Source organism: Leucoraja erinacea, chromosome 9 (genome assembly GCF_028641065.1).
Source record: "Leucoraja erinacea ecotype New England chromosome 9, Leri_hhj_1, whole genome shotgun sequence".
Lineage (NCBI taxonomy): Eukaryota > Metazoa > Chordata > Chondrichthyes > Rajiformes > Rajidae > Leucoraja > Leucoraja erinaceus.
In genome coordinates this window covers 9,580,034-9,603,899 of record NC_073385.1, presented here as the reverse complement: position 1 = coordinate 9,603,899, position 23,866 = coordinate 9,580,034, and the positions used below count along the sequence as shown (strand labels likewise).

Below are 23,866 nucleotides of genomic sequence, written 5' to 3'. Positions count from 1 at the left end.
AGGATTGTGTCTGAGTGATGTCAAATGATCTTTTGTAGTTTTCATTGCATTTCTAAATGTGGTATTATGCAACATGTGATTTAAAGTGAATTTATGTAAAATAAAACTACTAGAAGAACTCTGTAGATCAGGCAGCATCTGTGGAGGCAAAGGGATGGTGGTAATTTTGGGTCAAGACCCAGCATCAGTCCGCACTGTCCCATTGCCTCCACGGAAGTTGCGCGATCGCCGAGTTGTTCCAGCAGTTTGCTATTGCTCTAGGTTGCAGCATCTGCAGTCTCTTACGGCTCCAATTTACACCTGTAGTTCATTTTTATTCACAAAATGAAAAACTGATGGTGCTGGTATAAAAGCAGAAAATGGTGAGCATACCCAGCTGATACACGCATGCAGATGGAAATGTGTATTGATGTAGAAGTGTGTGGAAAAAGTGAATCCTTCAGGAATTCTGATAAAATGTCATTCACCTGGTACATTTAACTGTGTTCTTTCCTCTGTGTGTCGGAAGGAACTGCAGCTGTTGATTTATACCAAAGGTAGATTCAAAATGCTGGAATAACTCCTACATTTTGTGTCCATTTTCTTGCCTCTGAGGTGCTGCCTCACCTAAAACAAGGTTTTATTTCAATTTTATTTAAGGTTCAATTTAGTTCATAAGTAGTGGATAATCTAAATGATAGGAAACTTGTGACTGATCTCTCAACTGCCAGGATTTTTGCTTTTAGATGTCTTACAAAAGAGAAAGGGAAGTTTAAAGTTTGAGTATTTCCACCACCTGCGGCATTTATACTTTATTTGCGGATCACGTATCGATATTAAAAGTGGGGAAATATATGGCACCCGGTGTTAGTGCGGTTTTTTTTTTCTCTTCATCTGTAAACTCAAAAAATATATATATAGTCACCGCTGTCTCTAGCATTCTCCGCTGAAAGTATATTTTCGGGCAATAAACGTAAGTAGATCGGCATCTTTGTCGTGATGAATGACATTTTCAAAGAAGTGTTTTGTTATAGAGAGTGATGGGCAGCCTTGTGGACATGCAGTCTTGCTGCAGTTTGTAGCATGAGAGGTGATGGGACCTTGCATCGTGTTCCTTCCCTCCTTCCTGCATTGATTTTGTTTTTGTGTTTTAGTTTGTATTTTAAAGCGGCATTCTTGCACAGTCAGTTACTCTGGAGTTACAGAAATATTACACGCGGCTGGTGCTGTCATGACGCATTGTGCCAGACCAATTTTACAAGCTGTTGGTTTGTGACACTGGCCCCTCAAAAGCTTGTGGAAGTTTATTTATTTCAGGAAATGGCATGTCAAATTTCAGGCAGTGGCCAATTGAACAACAAAATGCACCTTTTGGCATCACTTTTCATTTGGCTTTCCAAAGCTAGATCCATCGTTTTTCTTGGACTATAACATCGAGGTAAATTACTGTCAATGACAATAAAATGACCCATCACACAAAAAGTATATCGGAGCATCTATAATACATATGTACTATTTTGGCCGTCTCTCCTTACTGATGTAATATACATTGCATCAGTCGGCCGTAAGTATCTGGGAGGCAATGCAGAAACATCTCACAGCAAAGGGCTTATGGCGGCACGGTGGCACAGTGGTATAGTTGCTGCCTTACAGCTCTGGAGACCCAGATTTGAATCTGAGTACGGGTGCTTGTTTGTACACTCCCCCATGACCTGCATGGGTTTTCTCCGGTTTCCTCCCGCGCTACAAAGACGTATAGGTTAATTGGTTAATTGGCTTGGTATAATTGTAACTTGTCCCTAGTGTGTGTAAGATAGTGTAAGTGTGCAGGGATCGCTAGTTGGCGCTGACTCGTTGGGCAGTAAGGCCTGTTTCTGCGCTGTATCCCGAAACTAAACAAAAAAAAGAATCTGCCGGAGAAATGCAGCATCAAACAGCATCTCTGGAGGCAAATGGACCATTGACCATCCCTTTGTTTCCACAGATGCTGCTGGAATTGAGAAACTCTTGCTGAGTTCCTCCAGCTGTTAGTTCTTTGCACCAGACTCTAGCATCTGCTGTCTCTGGCGTGCCCCGTACATTGGCTGTGGCAATGGTCTTTTCAACAGGGCGGCATGGTGGCGCAGTGGTAGAGTTGCTGCCTTATAGCGCTTTCAGCGCCAGAGATCCGGGTTTGATCCCGACTACGTGTGCTGTCTGTACAGCGTTTGTACGTTCTCCCGTGACCGAGTGGGTTTTCTTCGGTTTCCTCCCACACCCCAAACTGGTACAGGTTTGTAGATTAATTGGCATTCTATAAATGTAAATTGGCCCTAGTGTGTGTGGGATAACGTTAGTGTGCGGGGATCTCTGGTCGGCACCACCCCGGTGGGCCAAAGGGCCTGCTTCCGCACTGTATCTCTAAAACTAAAAAACTGCAACATCTGCCTGGGTAACTATTATTTGTTCCAAATAATGTATATGTCTAGCTAAATTCCATTTGACACATTGTGACCGGGACTCTAATCAATTCACTAAAACTGGTGTTGGTCAATGCTCTTCTGCCAGATCGTTACTGCTATAACAAGAGGGAATGTACAGGTGAATAACCAGCCAGACCTTTCCATCCATGGAGATCTAATGGATCTACTAGCTCACCGTGTGGTTTCCTAGAAAATCTAGCTAATGTCTCTGTACAGTAGTTTGCGGGAAAGCACAGAATGGAACTGCCCTCCGAAATACATCTCACATTTACGCTATGAGGGCTCTCCACCTGAAATGACAAAAATCCCTTTCTCCCCATGGATGCTGCTCGACCTCCTAAGTTCCTCCAGCAATTTTGCCTTTTTTTGTTCTAATTGAATCAAACACTCTAATAGCAGGCAATCATCTTCTTCCGTGTGGCGTGCACAGCCTAAAGTTGTTGGACAACTTGTTCTATTTGATCTTCCGTTTGTGCGTGTCGAGTTGATTGCATTAGTCGAAACAGGGCGGACCACGTGAAGGTTGCAATCTTCCACCCTACAGCATGCAATGGAAGTGCTTTACACATTAAAAACTTGAATGGCGGAAGAACTAAGCCAGCTCGAGCAGCATTTGCAGGGCGGCAAGGTGGTGTAGGGGTAGAATTGCTGTCTTCCAGTGCCAGAGACCCAGGTTCAATCCTGACTGGGGGCTGCCTGTACAGAGTTTGTATGTTCTCCCCAGGCCCTCCGTGTGTTTTCTCCGGGTGCTCCAGTTTCTTCCCACACTCCAAAGTCGTAGGCTAATTGGCTTCTGTAAATTGTCCCTTGTGTGCATACGATAGTGTGCATACGATAATGGTCGGCACGGACTGGGTGGGCCGAAGGGCCTGCTTTCCCGTTGTATCTCTAAATTAAACTAAAGTAAGCCAGCTCGAGTTGCATTTGTTGAAGAGAAACTAGTTGACATTTTGAGTTGGTGAGCCTTCCTCAGAATGGGGAGAAAGAGTAAAAAGTTGTTTCCAAAGCAGAGCAGGGGGGAGGAGTGAGGTATGAAATAAAAGACAATATAATGTCAGCTGCCTCGGTGTCAGAGACCCAGGTTCATCCTGATATCGGTTGCTCTCAGTGTGCAGTTTGCGCATTCTCCCGGTGACCATGTGGATTTCTTCTGGGTGTTCCAGTTTCTGGATGTGCGGATTTGTAGGTTAATAAGTCTCTAAATCCCCCCAGAGTGTAGGGAATGGCTGCAAAATTGGGATAACATAGAACTGGTGTGAATGGGCGATCAATGTTTGGCACAGACGCAGTGCGTCGAAAGGCTCGTTTCCAAACTGTATCTTTCAATCAGTGAAGACAGGTTAAGACAGAGCAGCTGATAAGAAGCATGAGTACTCTCCATTACCCAACGCATTTTGAAGAACCAGGATGAGAAAGGGCCATACGCATAATAATAGGAAACAATAGTGGACACAAAATGCTGGAGTAACTCAGTGGGTGAGGCAGCATCTCTGGAGAGAAGGAATGGCGACGTTTCGGGTCGTGACATTCTAGACCTGAAATATCGCCCATTGCTTCTCTCCGGAGATGCTGCCTCACCTGCTGAGTTACTCCAGCATTTTGTGTCTACCTTCGGTTTAAACCAGCATCTGCAGTTCTTTCTTACACATGATAGGAAACAAAGTGAGGGCGGTTCACATGAAGTTGGAGAAATCAATGATTCCAGCATCTGTATTTTTATTTGTTTTTCCAAAAATGTCCTTATATTGGTTATGTTGACCTGTAGATGCCTTAATTGAGTGAACACCAAAGTTCCCATAAAATGGAAGTCCATGCCGTTCTCCTTCTGCCTTGACTGCTGTTCTTCCCCCAACCAATTAACACCAAAGATAGACACAAAAAGCTGGAGTAACTCAGTGGGTCAGGCAGCATCTCTGGAGAAAATACATGGGAAATGTTTTGGTTCGAGACCCTTCCTCAGACCAAAACGGGTTAGTGTTTCTCCCACTCGCAGCATTTCATGACACTTGCTGGCCGGGACTAATGGTTTAATTTACCCGTATAACAACTGTCAGCCACTCTTTCAAGTAATTAATTATATGAAGTGCTTTGAAATATTTCAGACTGACACTTAGCAATGCAAATATTAATTGGTAGTGATAAATGTGGATCTGAAGATACTTGTGTTTGCCCTGTCGTTTAAACGAGCTGGAAATTCACCCCTCCATGTTGATTTGCTGTTTTTAGAGCAGATAATCCATGCGCATTTTTCCCCTCACTGAATTTTTGTACCCCTCAAAGGGTTAATATAATTAAACTCATTAATTTTTTTTTTTTTTTCGTAATGATTTTTCTACCTCATTGAAATTGTTAATCTGTGCAACACAGCAGTTGTCTTTCTGCTGTGTTCATAACTTGTGTCTGGAGATACAAGACAATTTGAAGTTTCAATTGCTTCCCCACTTGACTTGACACAATTAACCGAGTGCATGACATGTTGATTGCTGGTGGTTTCAGCTGAAGGGTGTACTGCTGCTAAGTGTCATATTCCAGTGGGCATTTTGAAGAATTCCTCAATATTTGCTTGGCTTTGCAGTTCCTCTTTTGGCCTCGCTGTAACCGCAAGAGTGGCAGAAGTTCATTAAAACGCTGCATATTTGTACCTTTCACCCAAAGAGATCAAACGTGTTGATATTGTAGGGCTGCAAATGTATTTACTCTTAATTTGTCTAGGTGATGGGTTATTTTGTGTTCCCATTGTTAATTTGGAGCGTTGCTGATCTCTTCCCATTCTCTATAAATTACCAGTGGAAGATTTTACACTATGCCAGTGTACATCGATTCCCTCTTAAAGCACTTCCCTAAATTAAAACTGATGCAATGGATTTGAGTTGGACTTGATAAACATCCTCTTAAGTTACAGAGTGTACAGCTGGTACAGCGTAAAGCAGTGCAGCAATAGGAGGTTTACGAGAATAATCCGAGGAATGATCAGGTTAACATATGATGAGCGTTTGAAGGCACTGGACCTGTACTCGCTGGAGTTTGCATGGATGAGGGGGGACCTAATTAAAACTTATCAAATAGTGCAAGGTCTGGATAGAGTGAATGTGGAGAGGATGTTTCCACTAGTGAGGTAGTCGAGGACCAGCGGCCATAGCCATAGCCACAGCATAAAAGGGCATACCTTAAGAAAGGAGAAACATATGAAACATATAAGATTGTTAAGGGCTTGGACACACTAGAGGCAGGAAACATGTTCCCGATGTTGGGGGAGTCCAGAACCAGGGGCCACAGTTTAAGAATAAGGAGTAAGCCATTTAGAACGGAGACGAGGAAACACTTTTTCTCACAGAGAGCGTTGAGTCTCTGCATCAGAGGGCGGTGGAGGCAGGTTCTCTGGATGCTTTCAAGAGAGAGCTAAATAGGCTCTTAAAAATAGCGGAGTCAGGGGAAATGGGGAGAAGGCAGGAACGGGGTACTGATTGGGGATGATCAGCCATGATCACATTGAATGGCGGTGCTGGCTCGAAGGGCCAAATGGCCTACTCCTGCACCTATTGTCTATAGAGAAGAGGAGGAATTTCTTTCGTCAGAGGGTGATGAATCAGTGGAATTCATTGCAAACTGACGGCTGTGGAGACCAAGTTAATGGATATTTTTAAGGCGGAGATTGACAGATTCTTGATCAATAGGGTGTCGGGGGTTATGGGTTGAAGGCAGGAGAATGAGGTTGAGAGGGAAAGATAGATCAGCCATTATTGAATGGGGGAGTAGACTTGATGGGCCCGAATGGCCCAGTGCTGCTCTGAGAACTTCTGAACATGAATCATTCACAAGGTTCGGTATGCCAATTGATACAAAATTTAATCTTTGTTACTAATAATTAGGAAAGCCCTGTTCATATCTTAAGTATGAGAATCCACAAAGACTACTGAAATGCATCACGGATGTTCTCTGAAAGAAGAACCAAATGGAGGTTGGAACAAAAAGTAGATTTTAAAATTATTTTGTTGGGTTAAAACTATGGTGCACTTACCCACTCTAGGCCTGAAATAGATCAGTACCAGGCCTATGCCCTTGCTTCCCTTTGCACTTAATTTCATAGATGCCAGTTTCCAAATTCACACAAGGAAGCCTGAGAAATGTATTTGCAGTCAGAGACCTTTGATACCCATCACCTACAGAGTAGAAGAAATCATTCATTTGAGCACAATGAACTGAGTGCCACAGCAAAGTGCAAATGCTAATCGTAGGACCATTAATTGCAAAACCAGTAATATGCAATTGCATATTAAATGCCATTTTTTTCCTTTAGCTCATTGAAAGGATGCGGGTGTACGTAAAGTTGTTTAAAAACATGTCAAGTAAAAAATATGCCGTGTTGTTCATCTGGGTAAAGGTGGTTGATGTTGCAAAGCCAGTTGTCATTAGATCCAATTCCATCACTGTGTGAAACCATTATATGGATTGACATTAGTTTCCAGAATCATTACTAGTTTGTAAGAGAGGTATGATAAGAATGATAGAGTGAGAATTCCACAGTGACCACCTCAGATTTTGATTGTAGATACTGAGTTTTCCATTTGTATCAACATGGGCAAAAGGAGCCATGCCAATATAACATGATTACGAAGAACCCAGAAGGGAATTAGTAAGAAACGGCCTTACTCAAGGACTGTTGTGAATGGGGATCTCGGTCTGACAGAATTCTTCAGGCAATATTGAAAGGGTGTTGGGCCAAGCTGGGAAAATGAATAGAGGATTAAACTGATCAATTTAGATGAGGAAAGAAGGTAGAAAGCTTGAGTGGAGTTTAAACACAAGCATTGGGGTGAATGGTCTACCTGTGAGTTGATAATGCTTCATATAGTTGGTGCCTTTGTCTTGAAGGGAGAGTCATATGACGGCTCTAGAACAAAACCGTTATTTTGATAGTGATTATCTTCGCCACCTATTCTTTCCCCAACTCCCTCGGTTTTTAATTCACTCTTCTATCCTCTGTCTTTTATTCCATCTCCTTCCCATCCTGGTTTTGTCTACCTACTATCCGCACACTTCATCTACCATATCCCCTCCCGCGTCTGGTTCTATCCGCCCTGTCTCTCCCTTGATGGTTCTCACTCTCGCCTTCCTTGCGTATCTGTAGAGCCCTGTACTTGTCGACACAGGAACTTCAAATGCTGGAATCCTCAGCAAAACTCAGAAGTGGTGGAGTAACTCAGCAGGTCGGCCAGCTCCTGTCCTTGTCGCCTTTGTGTCACCCTCCCGTCTCTGTTTCCTCCTTCCCTCTCCCCTCCCACCAACTGGCTCCATCTACCACTTTGTTTCTTTTTTCTTTTCTGCTTCCACCTATTGCCTGCTTGCGTAGGAAGGAACTGCAGATGCTGATTCATACCGAAGATAGGCATAAAATGCTGGAGTTAGTCAGCGAGTCAGGCAGCATCTCTGGAGAAAAGGAATAGGTGGCCATTTTGGGTCCAGTCCCTTCCTCAAGACTGAAGTGTTCCGACCCGAAATGTCACCTGTTCCTTTTATTCAGAGATGCTGCCTGACCCGCTGAGTTACTCCAGCTTTTTGCATCTATCTTGGCTTTCACCTACTTACCTTTGTCTCCAACACCTCATCCCCCACCTTGCTTCTTCTGCCCATTATCCTGCACCATTCCTCAGACCACCAACACCTACCAGCTCCTTTTTTTACCGCTTCCCCTCTCTTTATACTGCCTATCTTTCCCCTCTGCTCTTAATTCTGATGCAGGGTCTCAATCCAAAAGTTTGATCGTTCCTTGCACCACCCCTCCTCTCTCAACGGGTGCTGTTTGGCTCGCTGAGTTCCTCAAGCTGCGTGTTTTTTTAAACTCCAGATTCCTGCATCTACTGTACATTCCCGTGTGTCTCTCCCTCCTCTGAGTAATGCTCACTTGTTTGAAAGTATTTAGCACAATTCGGGAAGCCTGTTTTGACATTAAAGGAGTTGCTAATTTCCATTAGGACACAAAGGTGGAAAGAGTGTTCGGAATAAGGTCACGGCCAAAGCAAATGATTAGATGATTGGGCAGATCAATTTGGATAAAGAGACATTGGTAGAGATTTAATTTAGCAGTCATTTCGACCTGTGTGGGCAGCCAGCCAATTCCAATCTTTGCCACAGAGAACTGCCTGCAGCTGAGATAAAGAATATTCAGGTGGCCTGCTTGTGTGTTACCTGAAATTTTCAATAATGTCTTTGTCATTCACATTCTCTTTGAATGACCTGGATGTCATTGTATATAAAATGTGAGGGTAAGAGTGAGAAGCAGATGTGAAAAAAATAAGCTAGTGGGTTTTCATGCGTATCTGCATGAAAATCTATTTCCTTTTAATTTTAAATGTTTTTGCCAAATTTACATTTTTTGACTTGGGCAAGAAAGATCATCTCTGTGCTTCCCTTGTTGCCGTAGAAAGTGTAGTGTTCCCTCTTAAATATGTGTATTACCATTAAAATCTATTCACTTTGAAGAGCAGACAGGTATTAAATTGCATTTCGAATGCATTGGATAAAGGTCCTGTGATTATTTGTAAAGATCTACCGCTTTGCATGGCGATTTATTTTAATTGCCTTTGTCAAGAAGGCTTTTAGACTTCTTATTTATTACATATTTACGAACACCATTCTGGCTGGTCATGGACTTGCAAGATCAGGTAGTTCATTTTTCTTTGCCAGTGGAGCATTCTGTTGACAATTAAAACAGGTTCTGCTGTTCCTTGAAGTGGTCACAAGTAGAAATCAAAGAAAATGGCAATTTTTCTTATGAGTTTTAACATTGACATCAATTAATCAAACATTTCTGGAGTAAAATCTTTTATTAAAAGATATTGCCCAATTCTCTGTCCATGGTCTCATTTTTACTTTGCCTGTCAACTTATTGTAAATATTAAACATTTATATTAATATCACCATGAAGCAGTCATGGATTTTTGTTTTTATTATCATATCATTTATGTCAATTCTGGCATGTAATTATTACATTTTGTTCACCAATTTGTAACCACTGTATATCTTTTTTTAAATAAATGATTAGTTGGAATTGCTTGGGAGTTTATGGGCTCCTGGAGTGTGTGCAAGTTGGCCAGTAACTGTAAGAAGAAGCTGCTTTATACCAACGATAGACATAACATGCTGGAGTAACTCAGCGGGTCAGGCACCATCTCTGGAGACAAGGAATAGGTGACCTTTCCGGTCGGAACTCTTCCTCAGACTGTGTCAGGGTGAAGTCTTGTGGCACTGGGACATACTCCATTTGACCTCTGGATTGATTTGTTCTCCCCGTTTTACTGGGGGCCAGATGTTAATGTCCTATTCATACCTCAAGTCTGAACAGCAAGCGGTGACTTGGCTATGTTATTTTCCTCTTCGCCCTTTCTGGAAGTACTCATACTGTGCTTGCCGCGGTCAGTTTTAACAATGTGACACTTGCCATCTGTAAAATTCTGTTGCAAATCCCTGTTATATTAATTTGGCAATACACACTGGTCTCTTGTCAGGCTTCTGAATCTCAGCGTCATGTGACATTTTTTGTTAATTATGCTTTTATTTTTCTCCGAATCTCTTTGCGTCTCTGCCTGTGCCCACCAAGTCCGCGCCATCCAGCCAACACCCCGTGCACCAGCACTATCCTACAAACTAGGGACAATTTACCATTTGCAGAAGCCAATTGACCTGCAAACCTGCAGCATCTTTAGTGTGGCAGGAAATCGGAGCACCCGGGGAAAAATCCTTGGTCACAGGGAGAATGTACAAACTCCATACGTACAGTACCCGTAGTTGGGATCGAACAAGGGTCTCTGATGCTGTAAAGCCAGTAATTCTACCACTCCGTCACCATGCCGCCCTTTTGTCACATGAAAGTCTTGCACTAACACAGCAATGGGATATTTGGAACAAATGTACTACTTGAGCTGTTTACAACAACGTTGCACAATTTCATTTCTGGGGACACAAACCGATGCAGTTGTATTGATGAGAGCTCTGGAAGTTTTTGTATTAGTTGGCTTATCGAGGCGCGATTCATGCTCTGCAAAATTTGTAGGGGGCAACATGGCAGCCAAAAGTTTTATTTTGAGGAGAGCCTGGATGGTAATTTGGAAAACAAAATGGTGCAATCTCTGGTCAGTGTGACCATAACTCTGGCTCCACCTGTGTCGCCTGTACTCGGTGGCCCTGTTTTTGCAGCAAGTATCCCTCTCGCTTCCGTGGGAGCTTTCTGGAAACTGTATGCTTTCCTCCAAAATACTCCTCGGTGTAGTACTCGGCACTGCACTGCTCTTGGCTGTGACTAACAACCTAAAGACCTTTTGTGGGCTTCAGCCTGCAGCTTGCTCATTCAGCAAAAGTCATACGAAGTTAGCCAGAGTGAAAATATTTGTGAGACCAGTTTAAGACCCTTTCCTTCTCTCCAGGGATGTTGTCTGTCCCGCCAAGTTTCTCCAGTATTTTTATGTCTACCTTCGGTTTAAACCAGCATCTGCAGTTCCTTCCTACATATTAAAAAAACATTTGGACAGGTACAGTGCCCTCCATAATGTTTGGGACAAAAGCCAATCATCTATTTATTTGCCTCTGTACTCCACAATTTGAGATTTGTAATAGAAAAAATCACATGTGGTTAAAGTGCACATTGTCAGATTTTCATATAGGTCATTTTTATACATTTTGATTTCACCATGTAGAAATTACAGCATTGTTTATACATAGTGTCCCCCCTTTTTCCAGAACTGTGGTTTCTCTTTTAAATGCTTCTTGGCAAATTGTAACCTGGCCATCCTATTTTTGCGGCTAACCGATAGTTTGCATCTTGCAGTGTAGCCTCTGTATTTCTGTTCATGAAGTCTTCTGTGGACATTGACAAATCCACGCCTGACTCTTGAAGAGTGTTTCTTATCTGTCGGACAGGTGTTTGGGGATTTTTCTTTATTATAGAGAGAATTCTTCTGTCATCAGCTGTGGAGGTCTTCCTTGGCCTGCCAGTCCATTTGCGATTAGTAAGCTCATCAGTGCTCTCTTTCTTCTTAATCATGTTCCAAACAGTTGATTTTGGTAAGCCTAGGTTTTGGCTGATGTGGTCCTCGTGTTGAGAAACAGCAATGAAAGTTTCCAAAGGTGATGGAGACTGGAGGAAAGACTAGCTGCTGAGAGCTCTCTTATGCCTGCATTAAGGAGACAATTAAACACACCTGAGCAATTACAAACACCTGTGAAGCCATGTGTCCCGAACATGATGGTGCCCTGAAATGGGGGGAACTATGTATAAGCCCAGCTGTAATTTCTACATGGTGAAACCAAACTGTATAAAAATGGCACTTATTAAATTGTGACACTTTAACCACATGTGATTTTTTTTTTCTATTACAAATCTCAAATTGTGGAGTACAGAGGGAAATAAGTAAATTATGTTTTTTTGTTCCAAACATTATGTACATGGACAGGACAGGTTTGGAGGGGTGTGGGCCAAACACAGACAGGTGGGACTCGTGTAGATGGGACATGTTGGTCAGTGTGGGCAAGTTGGGCCGAAGGGTCTGTTTCCTCACTGCGTGTCTCCATGACTCTATCTAATCACAACGTCTGCTGAGTGCACCAGTGTTTAAGGTAAACCTTCTCCACCATATTTTGTAAAAGCAAAAGTCGAAGTGGTTCATGGTGTACTGTGACTGTCTCGGAGACAACAAAGCAACTGAATGGTGGAACAAGTTGATTTTTTTGGTTTATTTTTCTCTCTCCCTCTCTCTCCCTCTCTCTCTCTCTCCCTACCTCTCTCTCTCTCTCTCCCTACCTCCCCCCCCCCTCCTGCCTGACCAGCGATCTCCTTTTTAATGTGGACACAAAATGCAGACGCTGAAATCTTGAGCAAAACACAGTGCTGGAGTAACTTGACAAGTGAGGCACCATCTGCGGAGGAAATGGATAGCCGATGTTTTGCGCCAGGACCTTTTTTCAGACTCTGAGTCGGAGGAAGAGCCCCAACCCCAAACATTGCTCCTGCATTCCCTCCGCAGAAGTTGTCTGACTCGCTGAGTTACACTAGAACTTTGTGTTTCATCTCCATTTTAACGTTGACTGGGGTTCAGTTGCTTGCAGAACAACACATTGCCAGCAGATGGTGCCACTTACTTGCATGTTGTGCAATATTGCAAAATAGCATCAGTGGATTTAAGTGAATTTTGGAACTTCTTTTAATATAAAATTGATTTTTTTTTTCCTGCAGCAATAAACATAATGTTCTTACAGAGAGATAAGATCAATAAGAAATTAATTTAACCTTTTCTTTTCTCTGAAGAAATATGATTTTGCAAACATTTGAACTCAGTGAACTCTTGCAATTTTAATCTTTCTCGGCACCAAAGCTGTGTTATTGTATATTACTGATAATTGAAAAATGGTAACATGTTTAAACTTGGGATTCGTTTAAAAAAGAAAGGCTGCAATATTAATCTGAAGAAGTATAATCAATATCTCCAGCAATTTTTGTTTAAAAAGTCCGTATAAAACAAAAGTAGATTTACTTTTTATTACCAGACTCATGGCTATTTTGCTCTAGTGTCTTGTGAGCACAGAAGTCAATAAAAATGGGCTTCTACATGAAACTACTTTGGTATCTGTCAGCATATATCTGAGGGATTTGGTCGCCTGTAATTATTTTCCCTGCTTTATAATGCAGTCGACATTGAAAGCCGATAGACTTGTCTCACATTCAAGCTGGGAGTTTTATCGAAGCCAGCTGCCTGTTAATGCATGCTGTTGCCTTGATGCCGAATGCAGCATCTTTCATGGATTACAAAACATATTTCAAGAGCCTATGTTATTTTCCATTTATTACACTCTCTGGTCCGCCGCAAACCATCACTGCCTGTGGGGGACACTGTGCCCTCTCCCTGATCTCCTGAAGCAGTTGGTTCTTTGCTAGCTTCCCATTCTGCACTGTCAGCATTATTAGTGTGCGAGCTTTGATAGAGGGTGTATCAATAAACCTGATCCTGCCCTCGCCTTGCGTGCAATGGGGTCTCAAAACCGCCACTGCGTGCCAGACCATTTCCTCCAACCCAGGTGATCGGAGGCAGTAGAAAAATTGCCAGTTCGTCTCCACTAACTGTGTGGTCTAAACCACAGTCATTCCCAGTCTGTATCTCGGCCACTCAATCTTGCTGAAACATTGAGGGCAAACCCAATGAAGGAAGGTGAGTGGTATCCCAGCCAAGAAATCTATGGTGCAGCGGTAGAGTTGCTGCCTTACAACGCCAGAGACCCGGGTTTGATCCTGACCACGGGCGCTGTCTGTACGGAGTTTGTATGTTCTCCCTGTGACCGCGTGGGTTTTCTCCGGTTTCCTCCCATATTTCAAAGACGTACAGGTTTGACGGTTAATTGGCTTCCGTAAAATGTAAAAATATTGTCGCTAGTGTGCAGGACAACGGTGGTGTTTGTGGGTGGATGCAGACTCGGTGGCCAAAGGACCTGTTTCTGCACTGTATCTCCAAAGTAAAGTGGACCTGAAATGCAGAGCCTTTTCATTTAGGGCCTTGCTTTGCACAACGTAAAGTAGCATAATTCTGATGGCATCATTCTGATCCTATGTCATATGGTCTTGTGGAAATGGCAGCACCACTGCAGCTGCTCATCCCATTTCCTTAGACCAGCCTGACTGAGGGGATGATGACCATCCCTGTTAATGCTGTGTGTTCCGAGGCTTACTGTGCTGTGGCAGACTCGTGATGACTCATTTCAAGTAATGATCTGTCATTTTATTTTGATAAAGCATCGAACTTTGCTGATGCTGTGTTACATGAGGTGACGTGCTTCACCTTCCAGCAGGCCAGTCTGCAGTAGGAGGGGAAAACACGAAGCTACACGCACTTCTAACTGGTTGAAAGTAGTACTGTTTGCACAAATCCTGCTGCAGATGGCCTGGCCTCTTGGAGAGTAAACGATGCCTGGCGGGGGGCGGTGTGGGGCGGTGTGGGGGGGGCTAAAGATGGCAGGAAGTATCACTTTGAAGACAATAATGGTCAAACAGCATTGTCATCTCTCCACAATTGCCCATGTCGATTGGGCAGATACGAGAACCTAGTGTGGTGAAAGCTGGAGTAGAGTCATTCACATCATCAGGGTGTACCAAGCCTTCTTGTAACCATTAGAAACCCATTAGGACTGGTAGATTGTTCTGTGTAGTAATTTTCAGCTATTACAAATTCAGGTTAATCATAAGTGGGCATGACACCCTGATTAAAAATTATTTACTTGCTTTCAATTGAATTAATGAAACAACCGCGTTAATAAGCCTGAACACTTGCATATATCAGGCACAGTTTTATAATGCCACCATTTTTTCTATAAATTAAGCCCACTAAAATGTTGCCAAATTTGATTCCTTTGATTGATCATGGCAAAAACTGTCTCTCCTGTCAGAAGTCTAGTTAATGAATAGCATGGAGTAAATTAAAAACACACTAAAATGGACTCCGGTTTTCCAGCTTCTTTCAGCAGCTCAGTTTGGTGCCCGAGTCTTGGTGCGGTTCTGAAGTTGTTCTTCACAGCAGCAGTCAACTAACTTACTCTGTCATGACATAATGTACTGTTGCCTATAATTTGTGAGTTTTCTATTGATTGAGGCCTGAATGTTACCGGTGCTGGGGATTGAAGCAATTGTTAACCTGCACTTCATGTTCTCTAGTCTGTGGCAGCATTCAGTGTTTGGGATATTTGCAAAATATAATTTGCTTCTTTTTGACTACGATGTGCAGCATCGTTCGTTCCAACCTTGTAATCATCTGCAGCTCTACCTTTCCACATCCGATTTCTAAACAAAAATTTCTAGGATTGAGATTAGGTCCACACAGGTCGAAAGGTTGAAAACAATAGAGAGAATAACTCCTCATTTGTGCGTGCAAAACAGCACACGACCTTTTCAAAACATTTACCAGCAGAAATGTGAATTCACTGCATTTAAAATAACACTCTTTTACGGGTTCATACTGAATTGATTGAAAGATACAACTTGGGAGCAGGCCCTTCTGCCCGCCGAGACCACGCCGACCATCGATCACCCATTCACACTAGTTCTATGTTATCCCACTTTCGTATCTGTTCCTTACACACTAGGGGGCAATTTACAGAGGCCATTCAACCCACAAACTCCGGAGTCTTTGGCATGTGGGAGGAAAGCGGAGGCCACCCACGCAATTTCAGCGCATTGTTTGATTAGTACAGGTGTCACAGGTTATGAGGAGAAGGCAGGAGAATGGGGTTCGGAGGCAGAGATGGATCAGCCACGATTGAATGGAGTTGATGGGCCAAATGGCCTAATTCTTGCTCCAATTCCTTCTGACCTTATGACAGTCCCTGAGGTTGCGTTTGATCCCTGATATCAGTTAACTATGAGGTTGTAGCTTCTACGGCTCTGCCGCTCTGTATATGTAGGTTGGTATAAGTTTTATAAATGTCATTTTCAAAGATTTTTTTAAGTTGGTTGTTGTCTATTGATTCTGGTGCATGGAGGCAATATTTCCCCCCCCCCCCCCTCCCCCCCCCCCCCCCCACCACCACCACCACCACCCACATCAAATTTTACGCAGTCTTCCATCAGCGAAGAAAATAGCAAAATAACGTTTTTTAATTTGATGCTCCTTAAAGCCTGCCACAGTACACAGTCATTAAAAAGGAATATTGTCGCTTGTACTTCAGAAGCACCTTGCCCCCCCGTCTCCTTTTATTCTCTCATCGTATGAAGAAAGCAGACGTAAACAGGACAATTTTTCAGACTCAACTACAGCATCCAATTAGCAGTCTTTCGTGATCTGTAGTTTGGCCGAAATTGCATTATCTGTGCCGGCTTGTGTTGTATATAATTGATTTGGAGAGCAGCTACTTAAGCCTCAGTTTCCACAACCCACCCCCCCCCCCCCCCCCCCCCCCCCCCCCCCCCCCCCCCCTCCACGACTGTACTCCTGATGCCAGCCAATATACTATTGAGTGAGATGATGAATTACCCCAACTTCTGATGCTAATGCATCAAGGAAGAAATTGCACGCTACACAGAGTGCCACTGACAGTAGTACTGCATCAGAGCTCAGCGCAAGGAAAGACTCCCAGTTCGTAAAAGAGGAAAGAGAAAAAAAAAAATCCATCTCCGGGGCCCCTGCCAGTGTCAACAAGTGAATGTTTTTAGGAAGCGAGGTGACATTCGGTGGGCTGCTGAAGGACTTGTTGGCAGCAGATTGCGTTACTGTCACAGGCACTAAGTTTTATTTTTGTATTGCTGGTGGGTTCTGCTTGCAGCAGTTGATGGAGCAGATTTATGACAGCTGCTGGGCACAACAAATTAAGTTGACAGTGATGTATGGGAGCATTATGGCACGATGATCCTGCCACAGCTCCACTGGACTCCTCTTGCTACATTTGGCTCTTGTTAGTATCTGTTAGGCTGCTAAGTAATGAAATTCTGTTGACTGACTTATGCTTCTCTTTTTTTCCCCCCCCCCCCCCCCCCCCCCTCCGTTTTTCTCTCTTTCTCTGTCCTGTTTGTCCCCTGTCATTGGCCCCCCCTGACCCTTCCCCATTCATGTCTTGATTCCCAGACCCATCCGAACGCAAGCAAGCTGCCCTTGAAGGAATCCTTCACCTTTGACGACTACAGGTCGGTATTTAAAAGCAAGCGTTAAAGGAGAACATGTTTTTTTTTAAAAAAGGAAAATATTTGCTCTCTTTTTTAAGTGTCAGCACAATGGCGTGAGATATTTTCTGAGGCATGTGTGTGAAGCTACCACCTTATTTTAATAATATGGACCCCTGTGCACTTGCAATCCATTTATTTCATCAGCTCTCCGGCCGGCCAACCAAAGATGTAAAATGCGTTGTCTGAAATGCTCTGCGAATGAGTGAAATATAGCACTTATCAAAAGCAACGACCTCCCAAGTCCTCTTTCCTCCAAATGCAAATCCTAGATACGAGTCTGAGGTTTGGCAGCCTGCAGAGGACACTTTCTGGTTTGTCAGACTTGTTCCGCGTGTAGCTGTTGGGCTTGGCAGCAGACATGTTACCTTTGAAGTTCATTGCATGCCTTCAAGTTGAATAGTGGAGAAACGCGTGGAGCAGGATGTCCCACTGATGTTCTTGCGATCGATCGTAAAGGACATCTTTGGAAAACAGTTACAGTTTTCTCCACGTGCAGGAAGGAACTGCAGATGCTGGTTTGAACCAAAGACAGACACAAAGATCTGGAGCAACTGAGCAGATCAGGCCGCATCTCTGGGGAAAAGGAATAGGTGACGTTTCGGATCGAGACCCTTCTTCAGATTGAGAGTCACGAGAAAGGGAAACGAGAGATCTAGATGGCAATAGAGAGGGATGTAAAACAAATGAATGATAGGTGTGCAAAAAGTAACAATGATCAAGGAAAGGTGGAGCCCACAATGGTCCATTGTTGGCTGTAGGCTCGGTGAATAACGAGTTATACAGCCAGTGAAACTCAACAGGGCGACTGTGACTAGGATCGGGGAGGGACAAGGAGAGAGGAGATGCAAGGGTTACTTGAAGTTGGAGAAATCAATATTCAACGCTTTCTCCAGATTTCTCACTTCTTGCCTGTTTCATGAACACCAGATGCAGTCATTATTTTTAGAGCTAATAAAAAGCACTAAAAATGTTGGGTAAATATCGGCTCACTTGGAATTTAGTGGCAGGGTAATTTCTCTGGTTGATTGTTATCAGTAATTTCTTGGAAAGTCATTTAAACAATGACTTCATTTGAAAGGCCTTTGGACAGGTACATGGATAGAAAAGGTTTAGTCCCAAATACAGGCAAATGGTGCCGGCTGCGGTCGGCATCTTGGTCAGCACGGAAAAGTTGGGAGGAAGGTTAGGTTTCCGTGCTATCGGGCTCCATGACTCCAAACGCCTGGCATATCCTGAGTGTATTACAGTTATTTCATTCTTGGCCATGGGTTGAGATGTGTTTTAAATATGTTATTGATGTTGTTCAAGAAGGAACTGCAGATGCTGGAAAATCGAAGGGAGACAAAAATGCTGGAGAAACTCAGCGGGTGCGGCAGCATCTATGGAGCGAAGGAAATAGGCAACGTTTCCGGCCGAAACCCTTCTTCAGACTGATCAGTTTCTCCAGCATTTTTGTCTACCGTTATTGATGTTGAAAGGTTATGTAAATATCTGACAAAGGCGAGCTTCGTCATGGAGGCAGGAGGTAGGGGTAGAAGGAATCAGACCTCTTCTGCATCCTGGGACTAATCCTTCCATTGATCTACCTTTCTGCCCCTTAGGATTTATTGTGTACCTGAAAAAAATGTTTGATAACCCAGCCAGTCCCATTTGCCTGTATTTAGGATGAGACCATTCAACATTTTGGAAATGCAGACAAGTAATGAGAGACTTGGGAAGAAAGTGTAACTGGCAAAGTCATCTTGCAATGATGTCCTCTGTGGTCTTGGCATAAGTAATGGCAGTGGGACAGGTTGATCTGGCTTTTGACTCCATTCCCTGTGTCTGTGTGATTATGGCCATTTACCTCAGCTACACTGTCATGCCATATCAAAATATTATTTTGCTCCCTTCAGTGCCAAAAAATATCGACTGACTTTGAATGTACTTGCCGGTCATATGCCATAAACCACAAATCTCAGAAGCAGTAAATGCCAAAGGTTGTGAGCTCTCTCAGTGAAGAGATTTCTTCTCATCTCAGCTTAACCTGGATATCATTGTGCATCATCCTTCAATAATTATGTGATGTTGAGCTGAAGCATTTATGGAAGATAGGTATAAAGTGCTGGAGTAACTCAGTGTGTTAGGCAGCACCTCGGGGGGGGGGGGGGGGGGGGGGGGGGGGGGGGGGGGGGGGGGGGTGGGGGGGGGGGGGGGGGGGGGGGGGGGGGGGGGGGGGGGGGGGGGGGGGGGGGGGGGGGGGGGGGGGGGGGGGCAGGTGGGTGACATTTCGGGTCTGAACCCCTCTTCATAATCATGCTCACAAGCACACATACTTGTGTTTAGCTTTATTCTCACGTGTAGCAAGGTACAGTCAAAAGCTTTGCTTTGTGTGGTATCCGATCGGACCAGATAATACTGTACATAAATACAAACTCATCAAATTCAGGTCCAATAGGTAGAGCAAAGAGGAAAATACAGTGTGCAGAATATACTTTATGAAATGCCAAGAGTGAGTCAAGAGTGTTTTCTTGTCATATGTCCCAGATAGAACAATGAAATTCCTACATGCAGCATGTAACAGAATATGTAAACATAATACACTGTAAACAAAATAATAAGCATGGGGAAACAATGGCAGTGTGTGTACACTGAATGTACAATGTAATTTACAATTGGGTGCTTTCCAACAATGGTATGTCCACTCGTAAATCAGATCTTGTGTCTGAACACATACCGACATGGTGTAAATGCAGCAACATGTCTTTATGCACTGCTTCCTTCATTGGCTGTCATGGCCTTCCAAGGAAGGCAAAATACAAAGTGAGATTTGTAAAACATAGGTGGTAAATGTCAAGAGAGGAATGTTTTTGGAAGCTTTTGCTGGAAAATTTGATGAAAGGCCTAGATAGGGTGGTTGTGGAGGGGATGTTTCCATTAGACAATCGACAATAGGTGCAGGAGTAGGCCATTCGGCCCTTCGAGACAGCACCGCCATTCAATGTGATCATGGCTGATCATCCACAATCAGTACCCCGTTCCTGCCTTTTCCCCATATCCCCTGACTCCGCTATCTTTAAGAGCCTTATCTAGCTATCTCTTGAAAGTATCCAGAGAACCGGCCTCCACCGCCTTCTGAGGCAGAGAATTCCACAGACTCACAACTTTCTGTGTGAAAAGGTGTTTCCTCATCTCCGTTCTAAATGGCTTGCCCCTTATACTTAAACTGTGGCTCCTGGTTCTGGACTCACCCAACATCGGGAACATGTTTCCCGCCTCTAGCGTGTCCAAACTCTTAACAATCTTATATGTTTCAATAATATACCCTCTCATCCTTCCATACTCCAGAGTATACAAGCCCAGCTGCTCCATTCTCTCAGCATATGACAGTCCCGTCATCCCGGGAATTAACCTTGTACACCTACGCTGCACTCTCTCAATAGCAAGAATGTCCTTCCTCAAATTAGGGGACCAAAACTGCACACAATACTCCCATTAGTGGGAGAGTCTAGGACCAGAGGCCACAGCCTCAGAATAAAAGGACGTACCTTTAGAAAGAAGAAAAAGAGGAATTTCTTTAGCCAGAGAGTGATTCATTGCCACAGGCGGATGTGGATGCCAAGTCATTTGGTATTTTTTTAAAGTGGTGATTGACAGGTTCTTGATTTATTACGGGTGCCAAAGGTTATGGGGAGAAGGCAGGTGAATGAGATTGAGAGGGAAAGATCGATCAGCCATGATCAAATGGTGGAGTAGACATGATGGGCAGAATGGCATCATTCGGCTCCTATGACACATGATTGTATGAACTTATGAAGATTTGGTACTTTGTGCATGAGACATTCACACGTTCCATTCAAGACAACACAGCCCCATATACATGTGTGAAAATGTTCAAGTTTCATATGCACTCGCCAATGCACACATCCAATTTCACGACTGCTGCTTTTTATGTGTTGTGACAGGTGGGCGGTATCGTCAGTCATGACCCGTCAGAACCAAATTCCAACTGAGGATGGATCCCGGGTCACTTTGGCCCTGATACCTTTGTGGGATATGTGTAATCACACCAATGGCTTGGTAAGTGAAAACCCCTACTTACAAAGTTTGACAAGCTTAATTCTATCTACAGGTTAATTTCGCACAGAGGGTGGTGGGTATATGGAACGAGCTGAGGCAGGTTCTATCACAACATCTAAAAGACATTTTGACACGTAAATGGATTGGAAAGTTGTCGAGGGATACGGGCCGAATTTGGGCTGAAGTACCTGTTTCTGTGCTGTATGACTCTATAAACCATATAGCCACACTCCATGTTTTGAACCTCTCTTTAAACTGAGCATTTAGTACTTCTTCCTGGAAACGGCCCATTGATGACATTTCACCATTCTATTTCCGATAAAGTTAAATGGCTATCTGTGTTTTATAATCTTGTTATTGCAGTCAACAGTGAACTGTCTGGTTTCTAAGCAGTTCAGCATGACTTGTCCCACAGCTTAACCACTGTGATGGTGGAATCTCACTTGCCATCTACTTTTAATCGACACTGTCAAGTTTCTTCCAAAAGTATTTGAGTATAGGAGCAGGGAGGTCCTACTGCAGTTGTGCAGGGTCTTGGTGAGACCACACCTGGAGTATTGCATACAGTTTTGGTCTCCTAATCTGAGGAAAGACATTCTTGCCATAGAGGGAGTACAGAGAAGGTTCACCAGACTGATTCCTGGGATGTCACGACTTTCATATGAAGAAAGACTGGATAGACTCGGCTTGTACTCGCTAGAATTTAGAAGATTGAGGGGGGGATCTTATAGAAACTTACAAAATTCTTAAGGGTTTGGACAGGCTAGATGCAGGAAGATTGTTCCCGATGTTGGGGAAGTCCAGAACAAGGGGTCACAGTTTAAGGATAAGGGGGAAATCTTTTAGGACCGAGATGAGGAAAACATTTTTCACACAGAGAGTGGTGAATCTCTGGAATTCTCTGCCACAGAAGGTAGTTGAGGCCAGTTCATTGGCTATATTTAAGAGGGAGTTAGATGTGGCCCTTGTGGCTAAAGGGATCAGGGGGTATGGAGAGAGGTCAGGTACAGGATACTGAGTTGGATGATCAGCCATGATCATATTGAATGCAGTGCAGGCTCAAAGGGCCGAATGGCCTACTCCTGCACCTATTTTCTATGTTTCTAAAAGTTTCAACAGGACAGATAAAAAAAGAAGCCCTTTCCTATGATGTGGCAATAAAGAAAGAGATTTGTAATCCCAAAACTGGGCCTGGACACTGAGGAAGGCAAGGGAAAGCATTTCATGTTTAGTTTTGAGATACAGCGTGCAAACAGGCCCTTCGGCCCACCGAGTCCATGCCGACCAGCGATCACCGCACATTAACTCTTCCCTTCACACACTAGGGACCATTTACATTCATACTAAACCAATTAATCTATACACCTGTACGTCTTTGGAGTGTGGGAGAAAACTGGAGCTTCCCGGAGAAAACCCACGCAGGTCACAGGGAGAATGTACAAACTCCGTACAGACAAGTGCCCATGGTCAGTATCGAACCCGGGTCTCTCACGCTGTAAGGCAACAACTCTACCGCTCTGCCACCATGCTGCCCCTCTTTCATCACACATAGTTAAATTCTTCCTCAAATGACTGTGGATATTGGGACTAATGGCGATTTCGGGACAGAAGTTTGGGTATTGAGATTAGTATTGGTTTATTCTTATCACATGTACAAACATACAGTGAAACATTTGGTTTTGCATGCTATCCTGGCAAATTGTACCATACATAAGTATGGGCGGATATGGTGGCGCAGCGGTAGAGTTGCTGCCTTGCAAGGAATGCAGCACCAGAGACCCTGGTTCAATACCTTGCGTTAGGGTTATGGTTAATGCTGTCTGTACGGAGTTTTTACGTTCTCCCCGTGACCTGCGTAGGTTTTCTCCAAGATCTTCAGTTTCCGCCCACACTCCAAAGACGTACAGGTTTGTAGATTGGCTTGATAAATGTAAACATAGTCCCTAGTGGGTGTAGGATAGTGTTAATGTGCGGGGATCGCTGGTCAGCGCGGACCCAGTGAGCCGAAGGACCTGTTTCTGCGCTGTATCTCTAAACTAAACTAAATCAGATAGTGTAAATGTAAAAGATCAAATAAACAGAGTGCAGAATATAGTGTTGCAGCTTTAGAGAAAACAGATTCAAAAAAAGTTCAACAGGCATAACAAGGTAGATTGGAAGAACAGGAATACGTCCTTGGGATATGAGAGGAAAGTTTTTGTTTGGTATCACGAAGGAGCAAAGGTAGTCGATAAGCACCATCAATCATGAAGTAATTGAATGGCAGAGCAGACCCTGTTTTCCTAAAGCAAATGATAACACTTGAATGTGGCCACTAAGTGCACTTTTGCCACGATAGAAGGGTTAACGGTCAGGATACTACTCTTCTGCTAGTTCAAGGGTTCCCAACCTGGGGTAAATTTCGCCTACCCAGGGGGTAAATTTGTTGATTCGGGATTTGTACACATATGATTTCTCATTGACTGACTGTGTTTGGTTCTGGTATACTGTTGTCTGTTCATCATTAGTTGTTCATAAATAAGTGAAACAACATTCTTGTGTGCTGTTAAAGTTGCCAGGGGTAAACGGGACGAAAAAGGTTGGGGAACCCCTGGGCTAGTTGGATGGGAAATCAATGGGTGTGTGCTTGTGAGTCATGCACACAGCAAGATATTCCACATGACTTTCAACCCACAGC

General features: G+C 43.6%; 1 protein-coding gene across 3 annotated transcripts in view; it reads left to right on the top strand.

The window, feature by feature from the left end:
• setd3 (SET domain containing 3, actin histidine methyltransferase) overlaps positions 1 to 23,866 on the top strand; it is a 121,429-nt gene that overhangs the window by 74,608 nt on the left and 22,955 nt on the right. For all 3 annotated transcript variants that reach the window (XM_055640102.1, XM_055640100.1, XM_055640101.1), the window contains exons 7-8: positions 17,033 to 17,091; positions 21,075 to 21,189. In XM_055640102.1, the coding sequence (XP_055496077.1) occupies positions 17,033 to 17,091; positions 21,075 to 21,189 (174 nt within the window). The remainder of the gene's footprint in view (positions 1 to 17,032; positions 17,092 to 21,074; positions 21,190 to 23,866) is intronic.